The 14,512-nt window shown below is 37.5% G+C and overlaps 2 protein-coding genes across 5 annotated transcripts in view; one reads left to right on the forward strand and one right to left on the reverse strand.

Annotated features, from left to right (window-relative positions):
• LOC117294811 (exocyst complex component 4-like) overlaps window positions 1–6,151 on the forward strand; it is a 33,203-nt gene extending 27,052 nt beyond the window's left edge. For 2 of the 4 annotated variants that reach the window (XM_033777342.1, XM_033777345.1), the window contains 5 exons: window positions 315–461; window positions 2,037–2,155; window positions 3,638–3,733; window positions 4,736–4,847; window positions 5,596–5,852. In XM_033777342.1, the coding sequence (XP_033633233.1) occupies window positions 315–461; window positions 2,037–2,155; window positions 3,638–3,733; window positions 4,736–4,847; window positions 5,596–5,754 (633 nt within the window). In that variant the 3' untranslated portion in view covers window positions 5,755–5,852. Of the gene's footprint in view, window positions 1–314; window positions 462–2,036; window positions 2,156–3,637; window positions 3,734–4,735; window positions 4,848–5,595; window positions 5,853–6,002 lie in introns of those variants that run through there. The other 2 variants (XM_033777343.1, XM_033777344.1) reach the window with 2 other exon arrangements.
• Window positions 6,152–11,437: 5,286 nt separating this feature from the next.
• LOC117295111 (protein FAM136A-like) lies at window positions 11,438–14,498 on the reverse strand. The gene is made up of 3 exons (XM_033777678.1): window positions 14,332–14,498; window positions 13,088–13,228; window positions 11,438–12,174 (listed from the first exon to the last, which is right to left on the reverse strand). Exons 1-3 carry the CDS (start codon window positions 14,431–14,433, stop codon window positions 11,980–11,982), a joined length of 438 nt encoding a protein of 145 aa, XP_033633569.1. The 5' UTR covers window positions 14,434–14,498; the 3' UTR covers window positions 11,438–11,979.
• Window positions 14,499–14,512: the final 14 nt, after the last annotated feature.

Below are 14,512 nucleotides of genomic sequence, written 5' to 3' on the forward strand. Positions count from 1 at the left end.
TTTGTTTTCAACAAGACGAGTAGTAGGATTTGAAACTTTGCATGGCGGAAATACGATATGGAAAGGTTTGCGGTAACACCATGTAATGACTATCTCTAATATTAGAGTTTGGAGAATCTCCAGGAGACGATCAGAGCATACTGATCGAAACATCGAGTTGAAACCAACAGTTCTTTTCATAACAACCCAAACTCATTAGAGATAGTCATTGCATGGTGTTACCGCAAACCTTTCCATAAGATAAGTAGTGCCGTTTGATGACCGCAAATACGTGGTATTTCATCTTGCTATTATGTGTTGTCTTTGTCTTATAGGAGATCCCTGCAGTTGAAGACAGCCTCCTTCATACCCTCATCTCACAAGCCAAGGAGTTTAAAGAGCTGGCAGATATCTGTCTGTTAGTTCTTCATCTTGAGCTGAGACTTCATTGCTTCTACTACCTTCTCCCTGTGGCTAAACAGGTATGTTACGTTTCAAGGTGTTATACAAGATTGGTAGAGCTGTCAAAATAGTTGCAGACAGTGGTCATGTTTTGATATGATGGCGCTGTCCGATTCAGTGACACTCCAACTAGGCCTGGGCGAATTATTTGAATATCCGGTTAATGGCGAATAGGTTTTCCTATCCGTAACAGCGAATGCCTTTTTTTTTCTTAACCGGATATCCGCAATGGGCGCGAATACCTATTTATAAACCGGATAGTTCTGTAATTACAACCAAGTAACCGGATATTCTTTGATATCCGAATATCCGCGGACGTCAAGCGACAACTGATAGGAATGTTTTGTTTGAATCCTTATGAAACTTCTATTAAGACAGCATAAAACAGCATCAATTAAGTATTTAACTATGCTCACCTCCGTGAAGAGTTAAAACAATGACATTTCTGACGTAATTTGTTCAAAGATTACGAAAGTTTTCCTTCACGTAGAGTCAATCACGATCAAAAGAAAAAGCAAATCGCCATCTTTAAATTAGATCCGGTTATTTTTATGAATGAACCAAGTGACACTGTCTAAAACTAATTTCAATCCGCCCATAAGATCTCATTCTCTATCTCTATTTTTTAATAGCGCCCTCTAGCGGCAAAAAAACTATTTGAATATCCGGTTAATTTCGGATAGTTGGCCAGCGGTATCCGAATATAAAAATTTCACTATTCGCCCAGCACTAACTCCAACTTTGTTGACTTGAGCCTAGCATAAAACCTTAAAGGTGTTTTTACATGTTTAATGGGTACGGCCTAAATCTGGGTATTATGCTCATTTTTTTTGTCAGGTTGATAGGGTAAGTTGATGAACATCAACCATACACTTGGAAAAAAACAAAATGGTGGCACTTGGGCTAAATCATTTGTGTGAGTCAGGAGAAACAGTGAAAACCTTGCCTAAGTTTCAGCATGTAATTAATCATTTAGCGGTGGCAACCGAGATCCCATTCACAGTGTCATGCCAGGGGAAGAGCTGGTTGGAGGAAAACCTTTTGTTTGAACTTTTATGATTTTTAAAAACTAGTAAGAAGAAGTACTCAGCAAGAAGGGGTACTTGTGAAAGTATTTTTAATAATCACGGCAGCTTTTTTTAAAGACAATGGACACTATTGGTAATTGTCAAAGACCAGTCTTCTCACTTGGTGTATCTCAACATATGCATAAAATAACAAACCTGTGAAAATTTGAGCTTGATTGGTCGTCGGAGTTGCGAGATAACTATGGAATAAAAGAACACCCTTGTCACACGAAGTTGTGTGCTTTCAGATGCTTGATTTCGAGACCTCAAATTCTAAACTTGAGGTCTCGAAATCAAATTCGTGGAAAATTACTTCTTTCTTGAAAACTGCGTCACTTCAGAGGGAGCCGTTTCTCACAATGTTTTATACTATCAACCTCTCCCCATTACTCCTTACCAAATTAGGTTTTATGATGAAAATTATTTTGAGTAATTACCAATAGTGTCCACTGCCTTTAATGAACCATTACACCAATGGTTTTAATTTTAGGTAATTTTGTTGTGTAATTTTCCCCATTTACATTACAGTCTAGTTTCTTCATCAGTGCTGACAATGTGGATCCAGACCCCAACGTACTGAAACTCAACAAAGATCTGACAACATTGGAGGAAGCCCTCAACCCAAGCCTCATGCCACATAAATTCAAGTAAGACCATTTCATAGAGCTGCTTAAGCAACAAATTTGCTTAAGCACGAAAATAGCTTGCTTATTTTTCACATGTTACTGGCAAAAATGTCATGCCATATACATTGCTTGTGACTGGTATGTAGCTGTTGTTTACTTAGCATAACAATTGAGAGGAGTCTTGGCCGGTAATCTGATTTTACTAAGCAATGAATGTTTTTGCTTAAGCAAAATTTTGTGCTTTAGCAGCTATATGAAATTGGGCCAAGACCTTTTACTTACAGTAAATACACCTTATTTTAAATGGTGTTTGAAGCTTTACTTGGTGTGAAAAAAATAACAAGTAACTATTACTACTAAATGTGACCCGCTACATGAAAATGAGTCAGATGTTGACAATTTCTAGAATTGAGTTGTATGCATGGTTGGAAAGAACACATCAGCAGCAGTAATTTGGTATAATGTCTAAGCTTTGGGGTGTATTGCATTTTTTCTGAAAAACGAATTACAAGTAAAGTGATGTTTTAAACTACCATTGTGCGCGCAAGGATACGAATTAGACATTTATAAGTATGATCACAAAATTGTTGTATTCATAGCTTTATAGCCTAAAGGTAAGTGTTCTCAAGGTTAACCATACAAATAAAGATCTTAAAAAGTATAAAATAAAATAAAAATGTTTTTTTTTTTTTCCTCATTAAAGGATTTGGGTACTTTTTCAAAATGTCCACAGATTTACATTAAACTTACAGGGTTTGAAGATAATGATAGTGGAAAGCTTCCCTTCAAATATTACTTACTGAGGTGCTGTAGTTTTTGAGAAATGAGTAAAACAATGTCATGAAAATACGTTTGTAAATGATTAAAATAATTTTCGTCTCATGAGACGAAAATTATTTTCATTACATTGTTTTACTTTTCCCAAAAACTACAGCACCTCAGCACGTAATATTTTCAGGGAAGCTTTCTACTATCATTATCTTCAAACTGTGTAAGTGAAGTGTAAATCTGTGGATATTGTGTTTTGTTGTCCTACAACAGTTACATAGACCCTTTAAACTGTCCATAACTTAATAATGCATTGGGCAATCTGACATCATTTTCACGTAGCAGGTCACAAATAGTAAACTTGCGGGTACAACCATGCAAAATATCTCTTTTGAGGGAGTGTTGGCTCTGAAAAGAGCCGGTTTGGTCTCGACGTTTCAAACAGTTTACTCTGCTCCTCTTCAGAAGAATGCTGGCATGCTGGTGGTGATGTTGCTTAAGTAAGGGATGCACATTTGGGCGAGAAGTATCCAAACTGTTCTTGGACCGTGAAACCTTATTGTGTTTCTAAATCTGCCAAGATTTAGAAGAGTTTTAGACATCTATTCGCATATCTTATTTTATCTTATCTTATCTAAATCCTCTCTTAAACTAATCTGATTACTATGATTATAGGTACAATATTGAAGCTAATCTAATCCAATCTTCATTTAATCGGATTAATTACTTGTTCAGGTACGTCTTTGAAGGTCTTGGTCATCTCATCTCATTCATCCTGATCAACAGTGCCCAGTACGTCAAGAGAATAAACGAAAACGGAATCAAGAAAATGTACGTACACGGTATCTTGTTACCTTTTCTTCCTCAAATATGACATTAATAAATATCTACCTTTTTGATTTGGTGAGACAATAGAATAACTGTTGCAAACTGCTTACCAACCGAAAGGACCTATGGTATTATACAAAAGTGGCCTGACCTTTTGACCCTAGCAGAGTCTTTCTCACAGGCTAAATAACAACACAAAACACATGAACAGGTATATAAGTGTATCTGCCGTCGATTTCACAAAACTCTTCCTAACTTAAGACTAATCTTAGGACGTAGGACGAGTCCCAACCCTGCGCTGTAGCATGCAGCCCTTAAGATTAATTCTAAGCTAGGAAGAGTTACTTGTCCTAACTCGAGAAAAGACGAGTCCTAACTCTTTGTGAAATCGACGGCAGAAGCAGTCAAGTGGAGATAGATGAAATACAGACCATGCGGGTTGAATGGTCTGGAGGCGCCTTATCCACAGTTTCTCCCTTCTCAGACGAACAGTTTCTGTTTTGTTACTTGGTGTCCCAGTGCCCTGTGAACCATGTCAAAAATGGAATGGGTCTGTTGATTTCTTATCACCTTTCTTATTAGATTTCTCCCCTATTTATCTCACACATCACCGAAGTAGTGGACTATTTGAGTTGTGGGACTCTAAGATAAATTACTTGTAACCGGTAAAACACAAAATGATGTGGTTTCTCATCGAAGTTGCAAGAAAATAATAAAAGAAAAAACACCCTTGTTACACACATTTGTGTGCTTTAAGATGCCTGAGACAGGCTTCAGGCCTGAAGTCTTTTTCAGATTCAAATAATTTAGTGCGAAATAATCTCTTTCTCAAAAACTACGTTACTTCAGAGGGAGTCGGTTTCTCGCAATGATTTATACCATGAACAGCTCTCAGTTGCTCATAACCAAGTAAGTTTTGATGCTAATATATATTTTGAGTAATTACCAAGCTGGTCCATTCCCTTTAAGTTATTTATGATAAAAATTTGTTCTCTGAATCTACAGGTGTAGAAACATCTTCATTCTGCAGCAGAACTTGACTAATATCACTATGTCCAGGGAGACCGATCTAGACCATGCGCGGAACTACTATGAACTCATGTACAAAAACACAGATGTAAGTAGCTTTTGAACCTTCCAAATACAATGCGAGACTTTCTGGGGACACTAGGTTGCAACAGACTTATGTGGTAAGTCTGCTGCTACCCAGAGTTCCATACTCTCTGATTGAGAAAGGTTTGTGGTAGCATGGTATGAATATCTTAAGTTTTGTGATGGTTTAAACCGTGCTTGACACCCACAATTTTCTTTTTTTTTCAAAATTGCCTGACCTAATGTACCTACCCCAAAATTTTAAGTGCAAAGGTCTCCAACATCAGTAGATTTTAATGGCTTTACCTGGCTGAAAAAAAAACACTTTTACTTTGTAGTTTAGTTTAATCAGGAATGCAATTGACGATCCTGGCCAGCTGGGCATAATAGTGCTGGTTTTCCTCCCACTTCTTCAAAAAGAATTTTGATTTGCAGTTATTTTTATTTTGAACCACCCATCCAAAATTTCGATACAAATCACATTTTTTAAAAGCTTTGACAATTCTGAATGGCCCTCAGAGAACCCCACAAGAGAACAACTCCTGCAGTCTACTGTTTTTCCAAAGACAATTTCTTTTAGAGATTTATTTAAATGTATGTAAACTTTTCAATTTCCAACTAGATGTAACTAGTTAAAATATCTTTAAGGTCTTAATAAAGTGTTTCTGGTCTATAGTTTTGAGCTGAGAGACACGAAGATTGTCTCAAAATTCAAGTCCTTCATGTCATCTCTTAAACTGAGATTCTTTAACTCTGCATCTTCCATCTTGTAGGAGATTCTGAACGGCATCGTTGAGCAGGGAGCTTTCTGCAAGGAGTTAGAGTATCGCAATCTGGTTCATCTGCAGCAGCGGAGCAGCCCGGCCTTCGATCAGAAACAACTCACTAAGATGCTGAAGAAACTGGAGGAAATAATGATGGAGGCAGTGTAGCTCTGGTCGAATGTCAACCCTCTCGTAAAGGCAGTGGACACTATTGGTAAATACTCAAAATAATTATCATCATAAAACCTTTCTTGATTACGAGTAATGGGGAGAGGTTGATAGTATAAAACATTGTGAGAAACAGCTCCCTCTGAAGTGACATAGTTTTCGAGAAAGAACTAATTTTCAACGAATTTGATTTCGAGGCCAAGTTTAGAATTTGAGGTCTCGAAATTTGAGGTCTCGATCAGAAACAACTCACTAAGATGCTGAAGAAACTGGAGGAAATAATGATGGAGGCAGTGTAGCTCTGGTCGAATGTCAACCCTCTCGTAAAGGCAGTGGACACTATTGGTAAATACTCAAAATAATTATCATCATAAAACCTTTCTTGATTACGAGTAATGGGGAGAGGTTGATAGTATAAAACATTGTGAGAAACAGCTCCCTCTGAAGTGACATAGTTTTCGAGAAAGAACTAATTTTCAACGAATTTGATTTCGAGGCCAAGTTTAGAATTTGAGGTCTCGAAATCAAGCATCTGAAAGCACACAACTTCGTATGACAAGGGTGTTTTTTCTTTCATTATTATCTCGCAATTTTGACAACCGATGGAGCTCAAATTTTCACAGGTTTGTTATTTTATGCATATGTTGAGAAACACCAACTGTGAAGACTAGTCTTTGACAATTACCCATAGTGTCCACTGTCTTTCACTGGTGACTGAATGGTTTGGCCACTGAAGCGTGAAGCACACATTCTTACACAACAGAAAGGTTTCCTTCAAAAGCCATTTTTACAAACTCCACTATCTCCTTGAAGATGGAGTTTTACAGCAGAGTAAGTAACAAAACATGTTTTACTTGTTGAATTCCCTATATTGTATAAACAAACAAACAAACCATTGTGAGATCAGCCAAGAAATGTCCAAGTTCTTGGCCTTTGTTTCCTGAGTTTGATATGTAAACTCAAGCTTTTTTGGTACACGACCAAATGGCACTCCATAGCTGTTTGGCATTTCGGATCTTTCCACTCCCAATTTGGAAAGATCCAGTTCGGTCTTTCCAATGATGGTAAGCTTGAGTACGGAGGGCGAACATGGCAAAAAACTACAGCTGAAAAAACAAATGGCCTTGGCACTCAAACTTGAGTGCTTTTGTGTTTGTATGCTTGGTCTAAAGTCATCAATGGTAAGGAAAACGGGTGCGAGTGTCGTAGACTAAATCGAGTATGGTAAGGAAAGGGAAAATTATGTATGTATGGGAGCAAAATATTCCCTGCTAACTATTAAGTCAAGGGGTGCTTTGCAGAAGGGACGTAATCTGGGTTTCTAAATTCTCCTGTTAGATGGGAACCAGGCAAAATGATACAGATCACATGGCATATTGGCTGGTAACCCTTCTTGGGTCTGGTCTGTGCTTAGAAAATGTGCTTAGTTATATTTATAAATAGTGGATTGTGTTGAGCTCGATTTTAGAGGAAGAGTATGGCAGGCAAGAGGATAACAATAACCAAAAATACGTTTTTTTTTTAAATAAATATTGTTTCATGATTTTGTTATGAAAATCAACACATTTTTTTAAGAAGAAAAATGGAAAAAACAAATATGCCAATGATAATCTTTTTTTTATATGTTAGCATCATAGAATGCATGTGCAATATTGTAATGTACAGTGACTCAATCATGCTTAATCAAGATTTGACAAGTTGGCGTAATTCTCGCACAGACAAATTTAAGGTCCAGTTAGTGTAGTTAGTGTAACACTGTTTACTCAACGCACTTCTATCTGATTGCAATGTGGGAGCATTTTATTGGCAAGGGTCAAAATAATAATGCATGATGCGTTGCTAGACCTGTGGAAAATATTTCCAAATGATTCTGGTTGGAGTCGAACCTCAAACCTGTAATGTAGTGCAAGGTCACAAGCTTCTCTTGATGATGCGAGTATGAAACTTGACAAAGAAATTAATATTAATTTTGGTGTTTACCCATACACCGATGTGTGTTAGCACTGTATACTCAGTACTTTCCCGAGTCCTGTGAAAAAAATAACACAGGCATGTTACTCGGGTGGGATTCGAACCCATGACCATTGCAATTCTAGAGCAGTGTCTCCGATGCAAATTTAACATCTCTTATATCGTTGCGGTACCCGCTGCCAAAACATAGGAATCGAACTGCCTCTAGCTGCACTGGCAACCTCGGTAGTCTAGTTGGGTTCGAATCCCACCCGAGTAACATGCCTGTGATATTTTTTCACAGGACTCGGGGAAAGTACTGAGTATACAGTGCTAACACACATCGGTGTGTGGGTAAAAACCAAAATTAATATTCTTTATCCCCGATGCAAATTTAACATCTCTTATAAAGAAATTAATGTATTACCTGTACTTGATGTCAATAACTATTTAATTGCGTACTAGTCAAGAAGATCATACATTGTTTCCTGATGGCCCAGTCGTCTTGGTACGAGCTTGGACCCAGGCCATAAACACATTATTCGTAACCTCAATCAAGTCATGGTCCCGTAATTGCTTCCCTTCACCCAGGAGTAGAAAAAGTTGTTTGTAGTACAGTGGCTTAAACTTAACATGGTAAGGTTAGTCAAAAACATCATAAATATTGTCTCCGGTGTGTAATCAATTTAATTTTGATTGAAAAACCAAGTAATTCTTCAGGCAGTTTTCTCAAAGTGTCTGTCGTAAAGGATCCAAGACCAGAATCACTTGAGGTTCATTACGCCCCATCATTGGAACTGGTAAGTAAACCACTGAAGTTCTAGTTTGTTACTTTTTCGATTTTATTGCTATTTTCCACCAATTCTAACTTTATTTCATTTGCCGATTTAGAGTCAATGATTCACACTGTAAATCTTAAGTGTCTTGTCAAAGCTTGTATAAAAAAAATTAACTGTAATAATAAAAAGTTACAACTAAATAAATAACACACACAAGAAAGAGTTCTTTTCTCTATTTATTTCTCATTATCCATCTACATTTTAAATACCATATTAAGAATATGAAGTTTTCATATTCCCTTTAAAACTCCAACACCCAAATTGCATACAGTTACAAATCTTCCATAGAAAAGTTTCTTGTACTCAAACACTCCTAATTTATTTCAGATACCTTTAATTTCAGGCCGTTAAAGGCAGTGGACACTATTGGTAATTGTCAAATACCAGTCTCCTCACTTGGTGTATCTCAACATATGTATAAAATAACAAACCTTTGAAAATTTGAGCTCAATCGGTCGTCAAAGTTTCGAGATAATTATGAAAGAAAAAACACCCTTGTCACACAAAGTTGTGTGCTTTCTGATGCTTGATTTCGAGACCTCAAACTCTGAACTTGAGGTCTCGAAATCAATTTCGTGGAAAACTTCTTCTTTCTCGAAAACTACGTCACTTCAGAGGGAGCTGTTTCTCACAATGTTTTATACTATCAACCTCTCCCCATTACTCGTAATCAAGAAAGGTTTTATGACGATAATTATTTTGAGTAATTACCAATAGTGTCCACCGCCTTTAATCATATTGTTATTAAGTAAAAATGTCATGATCTGAGGGTAAAAATCAGAAATCAAATTTAAGTCTAATGAAAATCTTGTCTGCAATGCATAAAATGCCCAGTAACTTGTCATCCATGAGGTAGTTAGAATTCATACAGAATCACTGTAACAAAAAAATGTTTAAAGTTGAATGGCCCGAATGTAAAGAATTTTTTTTCTGTAAATGAATTTTTACATGATGCTGTTTCAAAACGGAAAAAAATATACAAAAACTTTTGCAGCTGAAGACATTGCACACAATACAAACTGTACATGTACACATGCAAAAAGTGTTTGTACATGGCTGATGGACATGAGATAATGTTGCTATCCCAACATTTTTAGTTTGTAAATAACTGACACTTGTTATTGGCAGAGTTTTGTGTGTGCAAATAAATATAAGCTTTTTCTCAAATCTTTTAAAATCTTGTTTGGGCATAGGTTCTAACCCATCAACTTTAGGAAGAAATCTGAGGTCAGAAATAGTCTTTCTTAACCGTCTGAAAAGCATTGATCAAATTGATTGGTAATCTACCTCGTTAACAAAAAAGAGGTAAAAATATTAAGTTTAAAATCATCAATAACAAATGCACATATTTAACAATCTGTGTATCAATTAAAATAATAATACTTTAATTTTAAAAGTATAATCATACTTCATATTCTGTCTGACGTGGATTTCTTCAGAGGACTTGAGAAAGTCTAATCAGTCTATGGAACTGGCAGCTATAGACTTAGACTTGATGACAAGTCGTTAGGCACTGCCTAGCTGTTACAAATACACATTCTGCCGTTCATGCAACAGTCACAGTGTGATTATACATTCATGCAACGATTGTAGGTAGCGCGTGGCAGCTCTGGTAATTGCCACTGACTCACACACATACTGGGATTGAGGATGTGTGTACCGTCCCCGTAACTACACCGCGCTTAAAGGGAAGGTACACGTTAGGTAATTACTCAAAACAATATTAACTTAAAAACTGACTTGGTAACGAGCATTGGAGAGCTGTTGATAGTAAAAACATTCTGAGTAACGGCTCCCTCTGAAGTAGCATAGATTTTGAAATAGAGGTAATTTCTCACTAAAATAATAAAAGACTTCTCGCTAGAAGTCTTTTATTCCTATCTGAAAGCACACAAATTCATTTTTCTTTCATCATTTTCTCCCAACTCCGATGACCAATTGAGATCAAATTTTCACAGGTTTGTTATTTTATGCATATGTTGAGATACACCAAGTGAGAACACTGGTCTTTGACAATTACCAATAGTGTACCTTCCCTTTACCGTCAATTATCGACTTGATTTTAAGACTACTATACACTAGGCAAGTCTACCTAATACATTCCAAGAACATTAACTTATCACCTACTTTACTTTAAAACATGTGTAAGAAACTGGCCTTTTGCAGCTTTTTAATTGTAATAATTGCACAATATTATTAGTTACAGGTGCTGTCTGGGCACACTTTAACTGTACAACTACACCTGCAGTAGAATGTTTCTTAAAAAACAAAAAATGACATAAAAGATAAAAACAACATTTGATTCCCCCCCCCCAAAAAAAAACCCCCACTAATAATGGATTTAAAATAACTAAATATCTGAATAGTAATGGTGGTATGCCTGATCCCATGTAAAGCATGATCAGTTTACTAGTGCAGTCCTCAGTCAAACACCATTCAGTAACTCAACACCCAAACTGTTGGACTCTGATTATGGTGGTATGCCTGATCCCATGTAGAGCATTCAGTTTCCAAGTGCAGTCCTCAGTCCAACAAAATTCAACAAAATCAACCAAAATACATGTATGCTGTTGGATTTTGAAGGGTTTGGATAGTTAGGGTAATTTTGCATTGCAAAATTTTGTCAAATCATAAAAGCTTCTTCAAAGCCACCATTGGAAGACACAAGTTGAAGTTATTGACAAACTATTGTGTAAGTAAACAAAACTGATGAGCTCTTTCACAGAAAAGATACTTATATCAAAGGATACTTATATGTTCGTTGAAACAAGTCAATGTTTGGTTAACCTCAGACTAATTTTTGTTTACCCAATATATGAATTTATTTAAAAAAAATTGACATTTATACAAGTTCAGCCGAATGAAGAACCAGAATGCCTGCAATTCTCAGCCCTTTGAACACTGTATCCCTTATCCCTGTGGAATACAGCCCTGGGGAGGCCCCCAGTGTTTTTGTAACCAAAAGTTACCCCAGCGCACTTTCACACTGTCCCCGCCTTGGACCCCTATTCCACAGGGTTCCGGCTGCACGTTTCAAGAGTACCCACGGATTTTACCGCTTACTCCTTCTACAGTGCAGGGGTGGCTATTCCCCGGGGTATGCCAGTTTGCCGGGGCAGACCAGGGGTAAAGCGACTAAGTGTGAAAAGGCCGGCTGTTATTCCGTTGGGGGCAACCCCGGGAAATAAAGTAGTGTGAAAGTGCTTAAGTAACCTCACCCCCTTCAATCCCTGACCCTAAAAGGTATCTTTCAGTCACCAGAAATGAAATAACCATTGCCATGTGAAAGTACCCAAACCTTGAGCTGCCATGAAAAACCAAACAGTTCATCTAATCACATGCACATTCTTTAAGACATCTCGGGGGAACTCTGAACCAAGCTCCACACTACTGCAGCATCTTTAATTTTTACCCATCTCCGAAACCCGGCGTTCAATCAGCGATACTTTGATAGATTCTCTAACATTCTTTTTTTCATAATGGGCAGCAGACTGATGTGTTTATCTCCGCACTGAATGACGCAATTTTCCAGCTCCCCTTTGAGTTTGTCAACCTCGAGCGGGGATGCAGACGGGTGGATGCGATCTTTAACATTGTCTTGACATTGCATGCCGCATCGCTGTAATCTGTCCTGAAGTCACATGAAAAATTAAAGACAGTTAAAAAGAAAATTTGAATTTTGTCTTGCTTCCTGTTTGCTGTTAGCAATCTTGAATACAAATTGTTCTATGTAGACCATCTGTATATTGACAGAGTTGCAACAACTTGCAATAAGAAGCTATTTTGTGTCAATAATAAAACTGCATTGGCAATTACAGTGGGCCAGAGTTGTCTGCCCACTGGGTTGTGCTACATTTGGACCTAAAATGGAATCCACCATCCACGCGACTGAATAAAACTGGTCTCTGTTTGTCCCAACTCTCTCAAGACACACTGATATAGACTACAGGTCTGATAATTCACAGAAGCAATTGCCCTTGTCATTGCCTCAGTGCCCCTTCTAAACAATTGTTTGTTCCCCTCATAGAAGTACCCTTTACCAAAGAGACAAACACCTGCCCTTACAAGGAGAGCTTTTCCAATGTATTGTTTTCTTTGAATGTTTTATTGAAGTCACAATGTTCCGAAAGGTTCCTAGTACAATAGCAGTGGATGATATGCGAGTGGAACTTAGACAACGCATGAGATTTGTCTCTCCCAAACAGGGGAACTCCATTCATTGCCCTTTCTAACCTTTCTTGCTTTACATAAACAATTATCGAGCCGCCATAGTGCAATGTTTTTTCCTTTTTTAATTTTTTTTTTAATGCAAGTTTGCCCCAAACAAGGCTAAAGGCTCTACTGTTGGAATGTAAAATATGCATGGGTGCCAGCCATTTCAGCTAGCAAATGTTTTGTTGTATCATTGATAGCAATAAAAAAAAGTCATTCTCTGCATCGATTGTTACATCTAAAGAGTTGCTTGCTGAAATGGTGTCCAGTTTGGCACTCTTAAGAAGAGAAATAAACAGATTAAGATAAATGTTTGCCATTTGAATTCTTACCATAAAATCACTCATTTCAGACTGCATATAGTTTTGAGCAGCTTGCAATGGTTGGGAACACCTCTCGATGCACTGCTGCACCTCGGGCATACTAGCATGAGTGTTGTCACAGCATCTAGCACTTTGCAAATACATGTTTTTCTGAAGGAAAAATTAAACCAAAATATACATATTAACTTCATTCATGTTTTTTGTTCACGGCAGAAGTAAGTAGCACCCTTTATATTTACACACCAACCGTTAGTAAGATGTTAAGACCCTTCAAAAACAAGTTTGTTTGGTTATAAATATGTTTACTTTTTTAAATTAACATTCACACACCCTCTCCCCCCCAAAAAAAAAAAAAATTTTTTTAATAAATAAAATATAGTGTAATGATTAATATAGGTCTCCCTACTTAGGATTTTTCTATAATACAATATATTAATTCTAAATAGGGAGACCGCCAACAAAGGGCCAGATAGCTCAGTTTGTTGTCGGCATGTTAATAAAAACACATTTAATTTAGTATTTGTTTATAAATGTAAATAAAAGGAGCTATAAATTAAGGCCTTTTCCACAAACTGTGTCAACATTTTTGCAAGTTATGACAATTTGTTATGATTGTTTGCATTCAAATGTGCGTCCACAAACACAATCCTTGTCCCTATCGTTAAAAAAAACAGATAGCGTTACCGTTCGTTAAGGTAGCCCAAAATATTAGACCCCTATGGCTGGCTAAAATAAGGCTCACGGGGGAGCCTTATTTATTATAGTTTCTAGAAGTAACCGCAGTGTATGTTGTCATGGACAACTCGCTCATGCATCGCCTATACTTTGTGTGGGTTCAACAGCTCTTGATATTTTGCTATTCGCGATAAACCTTATTTATAATAAATTAGTTAGTTTCTTTCTGAACACCACAAAACCATCAATGTGCCTCTACTCTCTCTACTCTACTCTATGTCTCTGCCGTTTCTGTTTGGATTGTATTTGTAAAAACTAATAAACCGGACAAACAAAGTACGGTTCAAAAGTCAAAACTCGGCACCGGCACATGATTGAATTGTAGGTTGTACCCACGGCATGGTGACCCCCGGCCGGCGGTAGCATGCGACCCGGCCGGTCCGGGGTCACAGAGAGGTCGCAGACGCCGCTAGTTCAGTTGCACAACGCCTCACCGGGAGACAGTCAATCACTGCCATCCAGCGAACAAAACTCACAAAACAACAACAATGGACCTCAACCATCTCCACAATATCTACCTGCATTTGTCTAAAAGCCTCCTGGTCCAAGTCATTGACCATGGAAGTCACGGAATCGTCCACTCGCTTTCTACACGCTTGTACTGCAATTGATTCCGCCATCTTGCCCAGTCAATAGCCGAAAGAAAAAACAGCTGGAGCTGACGTCATATTCTTGAGGGCGCACTTTTAAATCTACCCG

Source organism: Asterias rubens, chromosome 9 (genome assembly GCF_902459465.1).
Source record: "Asterias rubens chromosome 9, eAstRub1.3, whole genome shotgun sequence".
NCBI classification, from domain to species: domain Eukaryota; kingdom Metazoa; phylum Echinodermata; class Asteroidea; order Forcipulatida; family Asteriidae; genus Asterias; species Asterias rubens.